This window comes from Parasteatoda tepidariorum, chromosome 9 (assembly GCF_043381705.1).
Source record: "Parasteatoda tepidariorum isolate YZ-2023 chromosome 9, CAS_Ptep_4.0, whole genome shotgun sequence".
Taxonomy (NCBI): domain Eukaryota; kingdom Metazoa; phylum Arthropoda; class Arachnida; order Araneae; family Theridiidae; genus Parasteatoda; species Parasteatoda tepidariorum.
Genome location: NC_092212.1, coordinates 9,536,849 through 9,558,383, shown reverse-complemented (window position 1 = coordinate 9,558,383; position 21,535 = coordinate 9,536,849). Strand labels below are relative to the sequence as shown.

The following is a 21,535-nucleotide window of genomic DNA, read 5'->3' as shown; positions in this document are numbered from 1 at the left end:
TCAGTGAGCGAGTGGATGACCATTTCGCCTGCGTAGGGTCCAAGGGTGAACGGTATCGATCCTCGTTAATCCATTTTATCGTAAAGTGCTCGACTTCACAGGCAGGTTGTCCAACTGCCAAAGAAGGGAAACCATCCCATCTGTAGAGGATCAAAATTGTGATGGCAAGTCTTAGGATCATCCTCGGAGATATTTCCTAGACCGTCGCCAATAGCCCATAGTGTATAAAGTATTGCTACTACTAAAATATGTGAATACTTTTGGAACAATAATATATTTGCTTATTTAGTTTATGTCGAAACTACGACTCAAGATATTTAGAATGGAAAGCTATGTCATAATGATGTGATATTCTCTTGAATTCTTAGTGAAAGCTAAAACGAGACGCTATTCGGTGCAGTTACAATTTAAATAGGAATAATTTTTTTTGCAGTATTTTGTGGCTCATCACTATATAATAATAAAGTCTTTCGAATCTATTATTCGGAAATGACAGAATATATATTTAAAAAACAACAAACCAATTTCTTCCTTAAAAAAAACTTTATTATAAACAACTAAAAAACACTACAAATAAATAAATACCCGCATATAATCAATTGTACAAATCTCAAAATCTAGTATCTAGGAATAAAACCATCTACAAAACCCCTAAATACCTCCACCAGATATCAGAGTAAAAATAATAGCCATCATCAATCCTCTGCTACAGATTTAAAAAACAAAAATAAACAATTGCGCAAAATGACATTTAAAATAAGTAAAATGAAGTGTTAAATAACTTTTATATTCTTACTGGCGGAGGATTAATTTCTAAGCAATTATGCCTTATTATTGATATTTCTTCTTTAATTCATGTATAATGCAAAAGAAGAAAAATAGACTCAATATGAAAACTTGTGCGTGATATCTATTACGATAAAATAAATGAAAATGGCTCAAATGGAAGAATTAAGAGATTCAAAGCGAATTTCGATTAGATATATAATGAATGAATAGGCTTGATAGATGACAGTTAAATTATATTGCACCGATGGTTAAACTGAAATACTCTTTAATAAAACTACGTAACGTTTTTTTTTCTTCTGTACTTAAGATGGAACTATATAATTCTGTATTAACAAAATGTGTTAGATTCACATATGAAAACCAATACAAATGGTCCATCAACTACCGATTTGTTTGGAGGAACGAAAAGCTTCTTGTGAATTCTCTGATATTTCACATCCTTATGCCTTTTCAATTCTCAAGACTTGTGCATTTTGAGCTTAAAGAAGTCATTTGTTGCCAAAAATATCTCCAAGATTACCAAGTTGGCGATATCTCCATCGACAACGAGAGCGTCCTTTGTTTTTAAGGCTGTTATTAAATGATGTTAAATATCCCAATGTCGCCAAGTAGAATGTCATTATTTCGAAAAATTTGTTCGTGGTAAACAAAAAATAATTACAGATTTCCTTATTTTCGGCAGTGAATGTACTACAAACATATACCTTCATCTAAGGGACATTTTTTATGTTGTACATAGTCATTTATCAATCCAAGGTAAAGTGACATGTTGTTGAATTCTTAGCATACTCTGTACTACCAGTATTGATTTTTTGCAACAGAGTTGGTTCTAGTAGCAATATTTTTGCGAGCGGTTTGCTTCGATTTCGAGGTTCTTCTTTTACCCCACTTTTTCTCTGGGGATATTGATGGATCCATGGATCTGTTTTCTTTTCGTGTGGATGGCCTTTGCCTCCAAACTCTGTTCCTTGTCGTTGAAGACTGGAATCGGCTTTCTCTTGGCCTGGATCCAGAAGCTTTGATGACGATTCCTCTGGCACCTATAACCGACGGTGACATACTATAGTCGGGTTCTTTAACTGTTTCTTGTTCCCAAACTCCTTTGACGTCACTTGGAACAATAGATGTTTCGGGCAAGTTCACCCAATCTCCCAAGCTTGTTGCAGTGGTTGATCCCAGAAAAGAACTTTTGGTTTCAATTGGTGTCGTATGAATTTCGGGATTGCTGATATCTACCAGAGCCTGTCTCTTATGATTTTGTGAAGTTCCAACAGGTATGGAATTTAAAGAATTATCCCTCTCGCTATCGAAATAAGTTCCAGCATTCTGTTCCAGTGATCCAGTTGTTCCCTGTTCCCAAACTCCATCCACTCCGGATGGAACAATGGAAGTTTCAGGATGGTTTAACCATCCATGAGAACTTGCTGTTGTTGATTGGCTGTTTCTCCAGCTGGGTGTTGTTGTGGTTTGGTCTGTTGAAGGTTTCCAAGTACCAGCTGTAGGCATGGATGGACTAGCTTTCATTCTTGTCCCGAATGGAGCATTACTCTGCACCAGGCCATTATGTTTGCGGGGTGGCTCACTTTGGTCTTTAGCTGGTTTGCCATCTATACCATACCAAATAGGCTTAGGTGTTGGATTTGAAGCACCTGCGGAAAATGAAGAGCTACCATAGTTTTTAGATGTACTCCAGGAAAATGTTACTTCTTTTTGCTGAACATCTGTTTGACTCCACGATTTTGCGGCGTTACCCGAATATGATTTTCCACCTCTTTTGCTTGGAATGTCCATACTGACAGCATTCTGAAATCAACCACAGAAAATGTTATTTGATTTGCTAGCCCAAACATAATTTGATAATTATTACAGTTGGACTTCGCTATAGTGCACCGTCTTACATCCGCAATAATTCCATTATTCGCGATGGCTCACTATATTAAAAATTCTTTCAAAAAATTATTTTTTAATCATATTGCTGTAGTATCACTGGAAATAACGGTTGCGATAGTGCATAGTTTGTTTTAAAAATTAATAATTGACTATGAGTTTCTGAACCAAGTGAATAGAGCAGAAAAGCCATTGTGCCAATGAAATTTAACCAATATAACTAATGTCAGTAGAGTTTAACTACAAAGAAGTTCCTGTATAATGATTTTCTCTCTATATAATGGAAGTTTTTAAACAGAGTATTAAATTACATTAAAAAGTATTATCCATATACCTAGTCCTAGTGTTTTGATTTTTCTGGGCACCTGGGCGGCGAAGTGGCCCTATACATTCGTCGTGGAATTTTAGCTGAATATTTGGTTCGTAGTATAATATTTGGTTAAACATTAAAGTAAGCAGGCAGTGCGTTTCCATATATCTAAGAGGTTTTACAAGTTTGTCACAGTCAGGAAATAATTTAAAAAGTGCTGACAATAATTTTATAAGATTATCGTAAATTTTATAGCTTTTAATTTCACATCCATTTTATGAATTCGGTTGGTCAGTTGTAATACAAATAATTTATTTATTCGCAAATATTTTTGATCGATGGTAAATAGTTAAAAGATTTTGATTCCTTGATATTTTAATATTAGTTTATAAATTTTTCTGGAAAGTGGCAACACCGTTTTATCTCTATTACAAATTTTTCAGATGTTTATCTTCACAATCTTCGTTCTTGTTGGAAATTTTTAAACGTTTTTCATTTAAATTTCGATCATTTTCGAAGAAAATTGCGATTGAGAGTTTGAATTTTTTCAGCAACCAAATCATTCTCACGTGTACCGTTTTCTGGATATACATTATTTATTGCAGCGAAATTACTCATTTTAAAAACTTTCTTTATAATAAGAATTACTTCATTTTTAATTAAAAGTCATAAATTTATTTAACACTTTGATGGTCAGGGAAATGAGCAGTTTCCGTTTCATTAATTCGCGCAGTGTTACGAGCAAATAGTAGTCGAAAGCGGCAGCTGTTTTTCACCGCTGTTCTACCGAAAATGTCACCCTTCTCTGACGATGCCAACTGCTCCGCTCTCTGGAATTGTTATAATAAAGTGGTAGCAAATTTCTTTGCAGAAGGACAGTTACGCCTACTTTTAAGTAGAGTAACCAGTAGACTTTTGTTGGAACGTTGCATTTTATATGATACTTATAATTTTTGTTATTTAGTGGTGAAAAAATTACTTAAAAGAAAAAATACTAAACTGAAAGTAACTTGACTTTCGCCATCACTAGAAAATACTATTTTACAAAGCGGAGCAAGTTGGCATCTCTGGATGCAGTAGATGCTCGCCTCACTCGTTTTAAAAATTTCTTAAAGTATTCGTAGTTCATAAATAACAGTTTTTACGTACTTTTCGTTTTTAACATAGTCAATGCAGAATAATAATGGCGAACGAGCTCAGCTCGTCAGCGCGCATTGGGGAAAAATTTCACTACGCGAGTAGTGCTCGTTGCGGTCGAAATCTTGCTCCCGAGCGGAACTCGTTTGTGCGCCTTACGAGCCCGATTCGATTGCGAGCTGAACTCGTTCATAACCGTCAAAGGGTTAAACTCCTCTCACGGTCGAAAAGTTTACAGTCTGTCAACTACTATGCTTTTTGAAAAAAAATTTCTGGAGTGGTAGGCATTAAAAGCACAACCTTTCAGAAATTTTGTCAATTTTTCCAAGATTTTAAAAACTTTACCACCAAAGAGCTAGAGCAAAGTGGCCTTGCATATGAACTTTTAAATTATTAACATGTAGATAAATTATTAACATGTGACAAATACATAAATTTTTAAATAAGATAAATTTCTTTCAGAATTTTAAAGGAAATTCGGTGAAAATGCATAACTGGTTCATTTTTTAAATGGTCTGCCTAGATTACTTATAAAAATCCGTGTCGAGGTTTTCTGATGTAGGAGGTGATGGTTTGAGTATAAAAATTTGTAATTCACGAGCGATTAAATTTCGAAGTGGCTGGATCAAGCTATTGGTCGAAAATGACATTACGATGTGTGCGAAAGAAGATGATATGCATCAGCTGGTGTTTAGTTGACTTTATGTACAGATTCCGCTTCCACGCGTGCTCGGGTTAATGTTTACTTAATAACAGTATTAAATTTTATTTCCATGACTTAAACTCTAATAGAAATTATCCAAAATTGTGTGAATTGTAAATAGTATTTTTATTTTGAATTCTGAAGAGAAATATTTATTTAGTCATATGCATTATACATTATAACATTTGTAACTGTTACTATTTTTTTAAAATCAGCGAATTTTTAAAATTCAGTAAATTACAATATTGTTTTCGATCGAACAGACATTTCTTTTATTTAAATGAATTTTGTTTTAAATATTAGGCTAAAAAACACATTTGAAAATTAGTTTTGCTATATATCTTGAGAATGTAATAAAATTAATAATAAATTATTAACTAAAAATAAAGAAAATCAAAAATTAACTCATTTAAGGGCAAAATTTTCAGTAATTCAAATCGCGTCAACGCAACCAATCTCCCATCCCACAAGTAGTCACGTCATTTTCAACCAATAGCGTGATCCGGCCACCATAAAATTTAATCGCTTGTTGTAATTCCGACAACTTACTGGTTTTCCTGGTGGTCCTTGGTTGTTCCAACTTTTACCGGGACGTTTCCCGTCAAGATCTTGGGCAGACCAGGGAAGCATCTTTTCTGTTGTTGTCGTGGGTTTATCAGTTACTAATGCTGTATCTTTGTAAATATCTTTGTTTAGTTCGTAAAGAGACTGAGTTTCGGAACAGTTGACATTGAACCACCAGTCGCAAACAAGGTATTTCTGGTTGAATATTGTCCCGAGTGGGCATAAAAAGGAATCTTTTCTGTTTCCTGGTTGGCAAATATGAAATACCTGTTCGAAAAAGAAATGAACCATCATTAAATTAAATATGATTTTAGAAAATAAAATGAACTATCATTAACTCTAGAAAGACTGAAACTTAGTATATACCTATATTACCCAAAAGCAGTCAAAATGACGGCATTGCGAAAGAATAATGTGTAAAGAAATTTGTTTAATTAATTTTTAATATTTTTTATATTATTTACTATTATATAACAAGATATTAGCAAATATTAACAATAAAAAAAAATTACTGCACTTGGAGAAAAAAAGTAATTTATGCATTATTATTTGTACATTTTCTGCATATGAAAAAACAGTTGAAAAGCAGTCAGAATGACTTCCTTGGACAATCTAGTGTTAAATTAAATAGGTTTATAGAAAATGAATTGAACCATCATTAAATTAGATATTTTTTTAGAATATGAAATGAACCATCATTAAATTAGATAGGTGTTTAGAAAATAAAATGAGAAGTCATTAAATTAAATAGGTTTATTGAGTATGAAATGAACCATAATTAAATTAGATAGGTTTTTAAAAAGCGAAACGGACCATCATTAAATTAGACATGTTTTCAGAAAATGAATAGAACCATTATTAAATTCGGTATGATTTTAGAATCCGAAATGAACCATCCATCATGAAATTAGATATGTTTTTAGAAAATTAAATGAACCCTCATTAAATTAGATAAGTTTTTTTTCCTGAGATTATTTGTTATTATGCAGTAAACGCAAAATAGTTAAAGGAACAGCAGGGTGATGGATCTATGTTTATTTGAGTAGAATTAAAAGAACTTTTTTTCCCACCAATACTTAATACTATTTGAAACATTATGTTAAAAGCTAGATAGAGAAATGTCCCTGCTCTAAAGTCCCCCTGAAGGTCTTATAAAAGTTCCCTCGACCCCACCCTGCTACCACAGATACGAGTATTTCGCTCAATACTCAAATGTTTCAGGGTAAGTATAGCAGGTGCCAAATATAATAAAATAGGTACAAAGTATTATCGTGATATAATTGGTAATTATACTGCTTGACAATTGCTAAAGGAACAGCTGATTTATGCAAAGTAGCGTCCCTGACAGCCGACCATTAATACTAAAATCAAGTATACATAGATGGCGTGGTAGAGCAGTATCCGTTATTTGTATTAAATGTAGTGCACACAATCTCTTCATTTGTTCGAAATATCATAGTGTTGGGTATTTGACCAAAATTGCACCATAGGCTGTTGAACTGATTTCCGTAGAATTCGGTGAGGTGTTGCTATAATTAAGTGCAAAATGTTAACAAGATATAATTTGAGATCTTACGATCGTGGAAGAGCAGTTAGACGGCTTGAAGAATTTTTTTTTATTCACCCCATATGAAGAAAAGGTATTAAGCTAGTAATACAATGAAATCATAGAAATTTTTTTTAAATTGATGCTTTTATATAGTTTTTTAAATGAATAAACTAAACATATTATTGCAAGAAAAAATACTTCAATTATTAGTAAACGGTATAGCAAAACTGTTAATCTCTTTTCGTTAAATGGGTTCTTTTTTCCTTAGATTGTTTTCTTTGTTGCTAATTCTTAGATACACGAAATCTATTAACATTTGTAACGTCGTTTGCATTAGTAACGTCATTTACATTAGTAACGTAATTGGGAAATCTGATTTGCAATGATCAGTACGAAAACAATACTCTGATATCCTTTTACGACACTTGTAGATAAGACTTGCACATTAAAGACCAAAATTTTAAGATATTATACAATTCAAATATGTCTTCTGTTTGGGAATCATTTTTCAGTCTGAGAAATTCATAGAAAATTCTGTCGTAGTTCTAGCGAAACAGCAAGAACATTTAAAAGAGATAAACTAAATGGATTTGGAACTTAATTTAACACCTTGTCAGAGAGTTCTGGAAAGAATGCTTTGAATTAATTTTCTGAAAATACAAAAGAGTCTGCGATAGAAATCAAGAGTTATCTGCAACTGCAATCAAAAACTGCTAACGTCATTCCCATCTCTGTCTTAGAACTACTATATTAAGCAAGATAAAAGCTAATTTTATTCGAAAAAAAGTAAGTTGTGGTGTAGTGATTAGGAAATTAGGAAAAGTAAAAGCTTTACACGAGTTTTAAAAAAAAATCATGAATATAAAAGATTTCACACGTAAATAAGAATGTTTTAACTATAATTAAGTAGGGCAGACGCAAAAATAAGTATTACTACCATCTTGCTGGAGGTTCAAGACAGCAAGTCAGTACATAATCATGTCAAAAACGACTACTACAAACCTGACAACCAGCGTCAACATCTCCATAATAACCTTGAGATGGCATCTGGCTGCAGTCGAAGTCTGTGTCTGGAATTGTTTGAAAATTTGGGAAATCCATGCCAGGAACACCCCTCAAAAGTACTTCGAGATCACCAGGAGATCCGTCGTCACTCCCATCTGGATAAGCACTGCCTTTGTTGTTGCCTTGAGGCTGCTGGTTAGTCCATCCCATATCTGAGCCTCCTTTGGTGTCTTGGTTAGACCAATTGTCTGCATTCCAGTTACCTCCTACATAGAAGAACTAGAAATTAAAATTTACCTGCCTGCAATTTAAAGTATTTGCAAAAGTATTGTACTCTTATTTTTACGTGATAAAGAGCAATTGTCTGTGTGTGTGCATTCCAACTACTTCTAACATATAAGAAGTAGAGATTTAAATCTACTTGCCCGGCACAATAATCTATTTGCAGAATTGTAATGATGATAGTACTCTTATTTATTACGTGATAAACAGAGATTCCAACTTTCTCCGAATAGCGGATTTTTATTTTCGAGTGGTAGTCTTTTAATGTTCGATTATTGGTTTAGTAAATTCGATTTATGTAGTTTTTACTCACCATTATTTCTAAATAATTCAAACTCTTATGTCATACGTCACTTTATAACAATTAAGCGCACCAGTATAAGCTTATTCCTTCATGACTTTTGAGCATAGAACAAATCAGTATAAGATGAATCGGTTGGTGGTGCTTCCAGTAATAATTAATCGCAATCCCACTGTCTGATAACCACAAAGACTCAATACAAATGGAACCCGAATTCATGATGAATGGGATAGGGGCTGCTTCGCGATCCTGGTGCTCAGCTAAATCGCACTAGGACTAGGAACAGTTAAGTGTGAGGCCTCCTTGGCAGAGCTGTATCGCTCACCAAATTCTGTGCAAAGCGTGGAGGTGGCGGGTTCGAATCCCGCAATAGCCCTCGAGGAAATCTTCGTAATTCCCTTATCTGAATTGTTTTTTCCCTCCTACTTGACAAAGGTTTATAAACCTATATTGAGTACACATGCCTGCAAATGTATGTAATTTCAATAAACAGTTAAGCATGTTGTGATTTTTACAAAGTTGGCAAAATTAAACAGAAAATCTGCACATTTTAGTTTGTAGTTGACACTCATTTTTTGAAATATTTTGTCGAATCTGGAAAAGTTAGTATCTCTGGATAATGCGGAATTGCCTGCTTTCCAACTACGTCTTATATATAAGAACTAGCTATAAAAACTTAACTCCCTGTACATTAATCTATTTGCAGTGTTAAAATGGCAATAGTACTACTATTCAAAGATGTCAACTGCTCCGGATTCTACTAAATATTTTAAAGAACGATGTAAAGTGATACGAACTAAAATGTGTAGATTTTTGGTTAATTTTGCCAACTTTTTAAAATACTCGACATTGCTTAGTGGCTTATTAAATAAGTAAACCATGAATCATACATTCAAAGACTGCGGCCCGAAAATATTTATCTTCAGTTCGGAGCACGTTGACATCTCTGTTTATTTATCACGCGATAAAGCACAATTTTTGCAGCCATATAAAAAAAATAGCAAAATTTATGTGTTTAAGAAAATTAGATGTTGATTATCACTTAATTCTTAAAATATTGCCATTGGGGAATTTTTGATCAAAATATTGATATAAATTGCTTAATCCTAAGAAACTAAAGCGAAAAGATATGCTTGATAATAGGAAAAAACACGTCAGTTTCAAAAATTAATCTGGTGGAAAGAGTTGGCGGGCAGAGACAGCTCTTCAAACACACAAGGCATCTCTCGTACTCTCAGGGTATCGCCTGTCTAATGGCTAAATACTGCACATGCATACAAGGGGTATCGTGTGGATGTTGGCTTAATTTGGCGGGTGAACACACAAGGGATCACGTGAATGATTGCTAAATACGGCGCTGGTATCGAAAGAGCTAAAAGAATTTTTGAATCGTATATCGTTACCGTCAACTTTTACGTTTATTGGCGAAGATTTTTCTGGGGAAATAAAAATCAAAGCAAGAGTAGATAAAAATCAGTATTTTTATTTTTTATTTTGATAGAACTTGAAACCATTGTCTCATATCCATGTGCCTAACTAATAATAATAAAAATCTAATGATGGTGTCGCAGTTTTCCATTGTTGTCGTTGTAATGGCCGGAAAATCATATGGTAAGGATCCAGTTTCCTCATATTAGTTTTCATATTGGTTTGTTCGTCATCAGCACAAAATTGATATAAGTCATAAAGGTATTGTTTTCCAATAAATACTTTTACATTCCTAATTTATAGGTATTTACCTGTACCGTTATTACGCTCTTAATTTTACTTGTTTTCTAAATTAAAAGTTTTAACAGGATTGTTATTATTATTAGTAGAATAACTTAATTATACGTTACATTTTAAGATAAAGTAATTTAAATCGGTTTCCGATCGGGTAGACTATATTTGAGGGTGCCCCTTGATTCTCGCCAAGTTGTGATCGCGGTTGATCGCCAAGCTGGGCGATGTTGAAACCCAATCGTGATTCTTATCGGTTTAGATTTTAGCGTTAGTTTTAAATGTTCAACGCTATATGTAATTCCAGAGGTCCGTTAGTTTAACGTTGGATACCGGCTGGTAAGGTTACTTTTGCTTCTGGTCAATAAGATCGAAGGTATGTGGGCAGTCATAAAAAGGGGCTTTAGAAAAAATTGTCACCGGCAGTCCGGTACCACAGACGCCTTTTTCGATTCGTATTTCGCCGAATTTATGTGACGATGGAGGTACACATGATAAATGTCTATTCTATTTATGATAAATTTAGACAGTATCTAACTGCCATTAGAAAATTATGTGCACCTAAATCTGAGGATATTCAAGCTTAATGAAGAAGTGAGTTGTTTTTTTTTCCTTTTCTTTCTGTGCTTACTCCATTAATTTTTGTTTCGATTCAAAATGTATTTTATTGGGTATATTAATTTTGCTTATATTGGGTTCATTGCAGTTTTAGAAAGTTTTGGCCGATGTTTTGTTGAAATTTTCCAATACTTTATTGAAATTACATTATGTTTTGGCAGACATTCCTGTTACCACGGTGTTCCACGCAAACAGGAATGGCGCCAAACATAAGTCGCCAATTTCGCCAAGGGGCACCCTCAAGTATATTTATACCGTTCGATCTTATTAACCATTTTACAAATTATTTTTTGATGCAAACTACATTAATATACTAATATGAATTACGGTTAAAGAGATTAATTTAATGGTTTAGAACTTAACTTTTAGCTTCATGCACAGAGTGATGAGTACAAACATTGTACTTATCCGTCCTCTTTAAATTATATCCGTCCTCTTTAAATTATATCCGTCCTCTTAAATTATATCCGTCCTCTTAATAAGCAAAAATATTAAATTACATTAGTGAAATCACCAAATTTGTTACAGCAATATATTTTTAATTAGAAATATTATTTAAAAAAAATCATATCCACTAATAGACCTTATAGCATCATAATGGAAATATCTGGACGTAAGATGCGTTGGCACGAGTGTTATTTTTAGTACATGTTTAATTGAATAATTTCAACTGTTTCGTGCCAAGAAACTGAAATTATTGCGAAGTAATCATCGGGGTTGCTGAGCGTCAGTGAATAAACCGAAGAAAAAAAAGAATGAATATTGCCATAATGGAAAAAATCTTTTGCAAAAAAACGTAAAAGTTGGCAGCTGTAGGAACTGAATTACCTCTGTTTGTCTTGGATGCTTGTTGACCTCTGATGTTACCAGAATCTCCTTTGCTGGATGGCCAATTGGTTTTGGCAGCATTTCCTGGTTGGTCATCGATAAGCTGTTCTCCACGGTTCCAACTCCATTCACCTCTTTGATCATTTGAATACCTTTTCATCTAAAGACGGAAGATTTTAAAAATAACAGTTGACAAAGAAACCATTTTTGAATTCTTTAAATCTTTTGTTTCCCTCTGAAGAACAAATATTGTTGCGAATTTGAAAATAATTCTACAACTATGCAAATATTCTTTGTTTATGTGGATATGTATCTCAGATGGGTCCTTAATAATCAGTTTGGTAAGAAAAATTGTGTAATTCTGAAGTATTTCATAGAGATAATAACGCCTGGTGTAATTCCTATGCAAGACTCGGCTTAGTAACTTTTTTGCCATCTTGGTGATAATATTTGCGATATTTTGCAAATATTTTGGCGAAAAAATGATAGTTTTAGAAGTTTTGAGTTTCAAATCGATGGTACCATGCAAGAATGCTAGAATCGCATTGCTACCAAGTTGTACGGCCGTTGAGAAATAATTATCTTGGTGGTAGCAACATCAGCGATTTGGAGCATTAAATCTTGAAATTTTAATGAAATTTACCTTCTTAAATATCGAGACGAGTATGATATAAGGAAACATATTGCATAATTTGAAACTTACAAGTCTAAAGTACTGTTTAATCGTCTCCAATTCAAGCGAATCCCTTTGCTTGGTCCAATATAGAGTTTTCTAAACTGCTACTGTTCCTAATATGCATCTTCGTGATTAAGTATAGCGAGTGGTATTAGAAACAATGCAGGATGATTAAAAAATGAAATTTACCATTTTAGATATAGAACCGAGTATGATATAAGAAAACATATTGCACATGTTAAAAGTTCTTTTTTCCTTATGTTTTCTTAGTGTTACTAAATTATTGCGGAATTCATGTCTGTCAACTTGTACGTTCGTTGAAAAAGATATTACAAAGTGGTATTAAAACAACAATTAAGTTTGGAAGGATGCTCTAATAGCAAAACTATTAAGACATCAATAAGCATGATTAGCCAACAAATCGATCTTATCTACATATATTGTTTTTAAAATTATTGATTCGTTGTGGTAGTGTGAAATATTTTATTGAGAACTTGAACTTCAAGATTTAATACGCATAAAAAGCTAATTTTGTTACCTCAAAGAAATTTGCAGCTATGGGTTTTCAAAGGAGGTTTCTGTTAAATATTTAAAAGCAAATGGACCATTGGAGGCTCACGAGATGGGAAGATGCGGGGATTGTAAGTTAGATAATTGTCTAAGAAATAAATGCTCTTTAAAATTTTTTACAGCTATTAAGAATGTGAAATGTTATAGCAGAGATACAAAAATATGTTTCTTTATAACTTTCGTAAAACCCAGGGATTTTTAAGAAAGTCAAGTAATTATAAATTATTGGGAAACTTTGTTTAAATATTTAATTTAATAGTTAAGTCAAAAAGTATAAATTCTCATTTTCTTTGTAAGAATATTTGCTCCTTCTTTTATTTTTTAAAGTGCGTAATTACGGACGGAGGTTAAAGAATGTTTGGATTTGTAACGTTATTCAATGTTCGTTACTTAATACATAGCATTTCCTAAAATATGAGAAGAAAGTTTAACACATAAATGTACTTTTGTGCGTCAAATTTGGTAGGATAATTTTAAATAAATTTTTTTTTAATTTCAACATTGTATTAAATTACTGAATAAATTAAACTTATGAAGAATCAACTTACTCGAGTTGCTTGGTACGAATCAGTTGCACAGAGTATGATGATGCAAAAAGCTGAAAAATTATAAAATAATTCTATTATAGAACTTTAATATTTGAAGAATGTGAAGCGAGATTAAATCATTTTGCTTTTGAAAATTTTCAAAGTTTTGAGATTTTTTTTAAAATTTTAAAACTTAATTCCAAAGTATCTTCAAACTTCTAACCATCTTTGAAGTTAGAAGTTCGAACCAAAGCATTCGTAAGCATTCATCCATAGTATCTAACCATCTTCGAGGTTTTCTTCTAACTTACTATAATAGGAATAATAATAAAACTTGAGTCAGAAAAATGGTTCACGCGCTTCCAGTTGACGTTGAGGTTGCGCAATGTTTACTAGCATTGTAAAATGTACTCTCTTCAGAAATAGTTGTTGTGAATTAACAATTAGCATGATTTTTCGAAACTCCTTCGCTAAGAAAAATAATAAATAAAAATATAGTTTAAGTGCCTTACATGAACCAAAGCTGCAATTTTAAACTATATATACCATCTTACCGTGAAGAATTATCTAGGCCTTAGAACAAACAAATAACTTAAATATTTCAAAAGTTATTAAGTTTTTTTTAAAAAAAAGAACGCCAATTTGGCGAAATTTTTTCACTTAGAGGAGAATGGTCAAAATCACTGCCATACTCTCATTTTTTTGCAAATTTTTATAAGCACTGATAATACAGCATTGGAGTAAGTTTTAAAATATTAAAAAGTTTGTCCACAATCACTTTTCATTATCACAAAACTGGAGATTTTCTCTATGTTTGCCATTGAAAATATTTGATATTTTCTTATATTCAGCAGCGTTTTTTTCTTCTTTTTTTTAAGATTAGCCAAAGTGTTGAGCATATTATCAATGACAATTTTTAACTATGAACAGTCATATAATATTTTATTTAAAATTAGAAGTCTTTACCCCCACATTTTTGTAAAAAAAGTTAAAATGAAAGCTTAGAAAGAGAAAATTTCCGTGTTTTTTACTGTGAACTATCTACCACTGCTTACTTTCTCCCGTAAAAGAAAAAGAAATATGAGTAAGAATGTACTTACTAATGAAGGATATTTTCATTCTCTGGGCCATCAAAAACGTCATATTTCTCTGGAGAAAAAGAAAAATAATAAATTACTTTTACAGGAAAAACTATTTTCTTCCCAATACTAAAAACTTAACATCTTGATGATTGGACTATAGAATGGTTGCCACAGCCAGAAAAAGAAATTAAAAAGTGATAAGAACGATTGAAGGGGCAAATTGTTTGAACTAATTCTTTTGAACCAAAATTAAAATTGTGAATTTACGGAAATATATTTAGATGTTGAAATTGTCCAACTACATTTAGACGAATGAGATAGAAATTATACCTCACTTGTCGAGATGTCACCGTCAGGGGCATTAACAGGTGCAAGTCAAAAATTTTATTTTTTAGGCATAAAAACTTTTCAACTAATAACAGAAGTATTTTTTGGTAACTGGATTATTGGCACGATGCTTAACAAGCCTAAATAGTGATTGTATTTATTAATTTTAAATGTTTTATGCATATCAGAGCTCTGATGCGAACCTTTTTTTGATTAGCGTGCTAGTTAAAGAAGGATTTAATCATCAGTTTGTGTTTTTCAGTTTGAGTCGCACTCGCGTACTTCCCCAGAAAGAAGTCAGTCTCCCCTAAATAATTATTTGCTAAGGGCTCAACTCACAAATGTCATAGTGGTGCCATAGATCGTCAATGAAAGTGATTAAAAGCAATTTAAAATGAATACTGTATGCTCGCCATCTTTTTTTATACATTTTTTCACAGCATTCTGAAAAAAGTCAATTTGTTTCTTCAATTATTTTATAAGTAGTAAAACAGCTGATCCGATTTTGAGTTTACGACTACCATTGTTTAACTCCGTAACCTTATAATGTTGAACTCATTCCAGAAGACAAGAGAACTCCTGAATCAAGCATTGGGAGAAACTTGCTTTCGCAAAGGACTTTTTAATAGAACTGACCCTCATTTGCGTTACATGGAAAGAAAAACCGCGAAAGCCTCTCACTGTTAGCCTTATTGCAAAGGCCTCGAACCCATGATCCGTATATCACTGAGGATATTTTATGTCATCATCGTCGTCGGTGTAAGCCGGGTTCAGAATTAGTATAGACCAGCCATCACTGGTATTTGAACCCAGGCCACCTGACTGGGAGCCGAGAGCTCTAACACTTGAGCCTCCACGGCTCCAACTCGTTAAATATTTTATATTTTATAACCGCCGTTGAACAGCCGTCCCAATTTTGGCCTTACGACTACTATTGTTCAACACCGTAGCCTTGTAATTTTGAACACATTCCAGAAGACAAGGAAACTCCTGGATCAGTACCCCAGAGGTATAATTTGCAATGGGAACATGGATGACTTAGTGACTCGACAGATTTAACGTGCGCCAATCACCATTTATTACACGGAGAGTCTTCAGCAGGCGGGGATCGGACCCACTACCTGTTAGACATGGGCCAAGTGCCCTGCTAACCAGGCTATCCCAACGATACCTAGTTAAATATTTTATTTTATATTCATAGTTGAACAGCCGACCCACCTCGCTAAACGTGTAGATATTGTATCAGGCTTCATACAAAGCGTTAATAACAATAAAACAAAGAAGATAAAGTTTGAACATTTAATAGTTTTGTAACGGCACTATACATTATGAGGCCTGGTGGCTGAGTGATATCGTTTCTCACCTTCGTGCCACAGGTCCTGGGTTCGATCCTCGAACCGGGTAAGGCTCATTCATCCTTTCATTCCTTCAGTGAGTTGATAAAATGAGTACCAATCATGCTTGGCGACTAAACACTGGGAGGTTCCGCATTCGACTGACCTCCAAACCGGAACATCTGTTCCTAAACCCCTGAGCCCAAGGTCAAGAAAGCTGAGATGGGCACAGTAGGCCCTGGCTCTCAATGGGTTGTTGCGCCACTGAGTTTAGTTTTCATTATACATTATTTTGTGAAGAAAATATATCTGTACTAGAACTGGCTATTACCAGACCTCTGAAAGTTATAGTGGCAATTTAATTAAAAAAATTTCTACTAGGATTAACTGAAATTTATTATCACGAAAAAGTATTGACAGGGAAGCCAACTTCTCTGCTTCCTGCAAAAGTTTAATACACTGGTAGCGAATTAAATTGCAGTACGTGTAGAATTTGGATAATTACGCCTACTTTTTAACGTGATAATTGCAATAAAGTTTCATTTCATGGGACACTTCGAATTTTTGATATTTAGTAGTGAAAGAAATACTTAAAATTAAAGATACTTATCTAGAAATAACTTAACATTTGTTACCATGAGCCAAAACTGCTCTTTTTTTTCAATTTTTGAAGGTATTTTATTCATAAAAAATGTCTTTATTTGATCTAAAAAAGTTATATGCTTCCTATGAGTCCATGAAAGGCCTGTTTTTTTCTTTCTTAGAAAAATTTATATGAAAAATTTACAACGTTCCTTTATCGGAGATAGAATAATAAAGAATCTTAATATTCCAGGTCAATGCGGATGCAAACGATGTGTGTGCGAAGAGGTATGCATGGAAACTAATGATCTAAGTTGAAGTACTAAATACAAAACCGCAATCACTTCATAAATAAAAACAACAAAAAGTTCAATGAAAAAAACTTTATTTTTATCTTCTCAAAGAAAAAAAATTATCTGGTTTTTAATGATGCAATACGTTTTTTAATAAAACATTTTATTTATTTATTATTACACAAACATGTGCTGGCTAATGTGCTGACTACAATATACGACTCATTAGTCTTAAATGAAAAAAATAATCTAGGATTATTTCAGGATACCAACCACTTACTTGCGTGCTATGGAGTGCATGGTGGAACGGTGAAACCGTTCTGTTAGAATGGTCCCTTTATGAAGAATGATCCCTTAGAGTAAGCAAGATTATATCACCCAGTAAAAATAATGACCGTTTTTTGGGGGTGGGGATAGAGAGTTCGCTTTCCTATGAGGTAAACCAGGTTCGAATCCCAGTTTGTACGTTAAATCTATCGGGCTACAAAGTCCTCCATGTTCCCATAACAAATTGTACCTCTGGGAGTACTGAATTGGGGACGGATCATTCTCTGGTTTATGTCAAAAAATTACAATCTGTGGATGAATGAATGGATGTATGAATGGATCCACCCTATAAACGGGTTGAGAGGTGTGTGTGTGTGTGGTTGAAGTTGTATTCTTGGCTATGGATAGCTCCAAGAAATAGATGGAGCCACAATTTGCTTGGCTTAACCAAGCAGACTAGCTGATATTGCCAAGTAGCATCCGAAACAACAACAACAACATAAATTAATGGTAATTCGGAGCGAAATGGAATTATATTTATTTAGTGATGGAACAAGCGCCTAAAAATATAAACAGTTGCTGCCTATATAAAAAAAAGTTAATGGAGAAAAATTTATATCAGTAATACTTTAGTAGTACATCATAAAAATTAATTTAATGAACATTTTTTATTTTAAATATACATCATTGATAGTTGTGAGGGAATAGTTGAATTGAAAAAGTGAATAAGTTTCTAAAATCATTTTGTATTTTAGGCGCAATGACATATTTGAATTACAAAGCTGCCAACTTACGCCTTTTGCGTAATATTTTATTATTATACTTAAAGTGGCATCAAATTTCATGTTTTATTATTTTGCATTTAAAAATTTAATTTTTAATGAATTTGACCATCACTGTTTACAAAGCCTAATTTATGTTTCGATGATGAGACATGCATCTATAGCATTGAGCAATACTTCAAAAATGCTAATGTATAATTTCGTCATTTTTCTGAGATAAAGTGTTGAGAAAAATGACTGATGCAAGATGGTCCATACGAAACAAAGACCTTATCAAAGATCATAAAAAAAAAAAAAACTGAAAGGGCATTATTAGCAGATTAAATCAGAAATTTTTTAACCAGCTTTGACAAGAGAAAAGAATAAGTAGGTGCATTAAAGCTCTTAAAAACTATATATCTGCAGTTGACATTAATTAACTTGTCAACAGTTTGTGGTATAATTGTTTCTTACGGGATTTGAAGTGGATTGAATTTAAATCTTAGCATTTACTTGCATTTTTCAGCAAATGCTTTACTAGAGACCTTTGTTTCGGCCTACAAAAAATCTGCATTGAAATGCGAAAATTTTTAAATTATCTAAAAAATGATTTTAATTTAAAGTGGTAGTTTTAAAAGAATAAAAATTAATTTTATTCTGTATTAAATTCAAAGCTAATAGATTTACAATATCAAAACTAACCGACTCATGCAGTGATAGGAGTACCTAACCCAGAGGATTATCTGTTCCTTCAACTGAGTTTAAAAATATGGAAGGTTTGGAGGGGGGGAGGGTTGATAACAATCTCTAAGTTGGAATAAGGTTTAAATCGTAAATTACGAAGTTTAGGATATGAGTATGATAGTTAGAAGAACTGAGTTAACTGCAGGGATGCCACAGGGGACTAAAAATGTAAGAAGTGGTTAAAACAATTTTTTATTTGTTTATTTAATTATCCAATTGGAAATATCTTCATAACATACATTGTAAACTATTCATGTTTAAAGCAAAAAAAAAATTGTAATCACCTTCAATAGTAAGTTTAAATATGTTGGAAAAAGTTTCCAATTTAGAATTATTGAATAAGAAATATGTACGATGCATTTAAAAATCATTCATATAAAAGAATTTAAAATCACATTCATAAAAAATGGTAACTAATGTTGGAAAATAATTATTTTAATTTTATCATTTTTGTTACCAAAGGGACACTTTCATATACCTACCTTTATTCTTTCTAACAATTGTACAATTGCAGGTAGTTAGGTTTATGTTTTAAGGTTCCTTGGGTTATTCATCCACTTTTCCTTCGAGGTTAATATCTTCCTTACCTGTACTATGCATGGTACTTTATCGCCTTACGAGATCATCGCAAACAAAACCAATTATTTTTACTTTTTGAAATGCCGGATGCTATTTAGGCAAAGTATGAAATAATCGTCCTGATGAGGTTATTATGTAAATGATGTGCATGTTACTGTGAATGACCGAAATCGGTGGTTGTTGACTTTCACCGGTGAATGTTGACAATCAAATTAGTCGCTTTGGTGAATGTCCGAAATATTTATTACATCCGATTTGATATTAATTTATTCGTGGATATAATTACATTTATTCGATATTTTAATACTTACTGACGATAGATTAGAACAAACATCAGTGTTTGGAGTATCGGGCAAATGTATACCGGGCAATGGCACTTGACCTTAAAAAAACATCAGTGTAGGATATAGCGGGCAAATGTGTACCGGGCAATGGCGCTTAACCAGACCTAGTATGACTAGACCTTTGGTATTTGTCCGAAATATATACTAGGTCTAGTGCCATTTTTGCTATAGCTTAAATATTAAAAAAAATTAAACAAAGCGTTTGAATCAATTTTAAACTGATAACGAAATTATTGCTTTAAAATTAAAAAATAATAATAATAACTGCGCCAAATAAGAGTAATTGAAGTAGTTGCTTTATTCAGTGCATGTGCGGAAAAAAATTTAAAAAAAACATTATCCACGAGCATCTGAAAGTGGATGAATATCCCAAGACATCATGTTTTAATGTATTATTCCTTCTTTTGTTAATTTGACTAATTTTTAAGTTATTTTTTACACCACTACCTGTAAAGGACTTAAAAAATAATTCTGGAAGCTTCAGTTTTGAATTGTCTGCCATTAAGCCTAATGCTGATAAAGGAGTCGGGAGTGCCCGCTGCCGTATTTTTTTATGAACGTTTGATTTATTTTTTCATTGTAGTGGGAGAAATACGTCAAAATTAAATTTATGAAACCAAAAAGTGCTCATCAAAACACAAATTTTGATAACATTAGAAAGAAATTCCTTACAAAGTGGTACAAGTTGACATTTTTGCATCTAGCTAGACACATTAAAAAAAAGACAAAAATTTACGATTTAATATTATGGAATTTTTACTCTGCAAGCAAAATGTTTATTCTTTTATTACATTTGGAGCATTTTGCTTAGAACATCTAGATTATTCTGGTTTTTGGTGAAAATTCATTACAATAAAAATGAAAATAGATCAGAGTGGTAGCAAACATATGACTAAAAATTTATTTTATTTATGAATATTATTGGTTTGTCTTATTCACTTGTCAACCACCACAGATTCAATTCTCAAATATATATGATAAATTTCTCTCAATTACTATTACAAAAGGTTTTGGGTTCATGCGCAAAACTTGCTCACTCTTTAAACAGTCTGCGCGGACTACTTATAAAAGACCGTGTGGAGGCTTCCAGATGTAGGAGGTGATGTCTGAGCACACCTTCTCCGACAGACACGCCCATTTTGATTTGAACACGCCTACTTCAATGGATGTTTCTCTTTGAACAGTCGACATGCAATTTGTAACTCCTCCTCACGCAGGTGTTACTCAATCTCATAACGTCCGCCTGCCAAAACTCACACACAACGCCGGCCTGCTAAATTTGACTACCAACAGGAGCGTCCACGACGGTGAACGTAATGTAGCTCTCCCGGCTTCTGACAAAACATCACTGAACCTAGGGATTCTATCCCAGGCAAAATTCTGGTGGTGCAGTACTGTAGCGCGTCTACAATTACTCAATTCCAATTCATTAGTGTTATAGACCAAGGCAACCATCACCTGCGAAAAAGTACCCCAACATAGAAACGAGTTTATAAGTCTTGTATACTAGTAAATTGGTAGGGAATAATTGTAGTGGTACATACGGTACAGTACTCTCACACCACAAATGTATGCAATTAACTATAGCATAGGTGCTAAGTATCATAGACCTATTTCTTATTGCAATTCAAACATTTCATATAAACATCAACAATTCTGTCGAAAAAGTTATTTAGTTATAAAAAAAGTAAAACATATTTTTAATTTTATTCTTTTCATGCCTTCAAATCAATTCATTTTGTGTAACAATGTAATTC

General features: G+C 33.0%; 1 protein-coding gene across 1 annotated transcript; it reads right to left on the bottom strand.

Moving 5' to 3' along the window:
- Positions 1–524: 524 nt before the first annotated feature.
- LOC107447160 (uncharacterized) lies at positions 525–14,636 on the bottom strand. Its single transcript, XM_043049984.2, has 6 exons — positions 14,566–14,636; positions 13,487–13,536; positions 11,693–11,852; positions 7,942–8,210; positions 5,376–5,657; positions 525–2,592 (listed from the first exon to the last, which is right to left on the bottom strand). Exons 1-6 carry the CDS (start codon positions 14,606–14,608, stop codon positions 1,585–1,587), a joined length of 1,812 nt encoding a protein of 603 aa, XP_042905918.1. The 5' UTR covers positions 14,609–14,636; the 3' UTR covers positions 525–1,584.
- Between the last annotated feature and the right edge of the window lie 6,899 nt (positions 14,637–21,535).

Excerpts from the sequence above, each read along its gene's own strand:
- LOC107447160 (XM_043049984.2), bottom strand. The coding sequence starts at position 14,608 with ATGACGTTTTTGATGGCCCAGAGAATGAAAATATCCTTCATTA. Across the intron at positions 8,211-11,692 it reads AGCATCCAAGACAAACAGAG|GAGGTAACTGGAATGCAGAC; the intron begins GTAATTCAGTTC and ends TCTTCTATGTAG. Across the intron at positions 2,593-5,375 it reads AAGGACCACCAGGAAAACCA|AATGCTGTCAGTATGGACAT; the intron begins GTAAGTTGTCGG and ends GGTTGATTTCAG.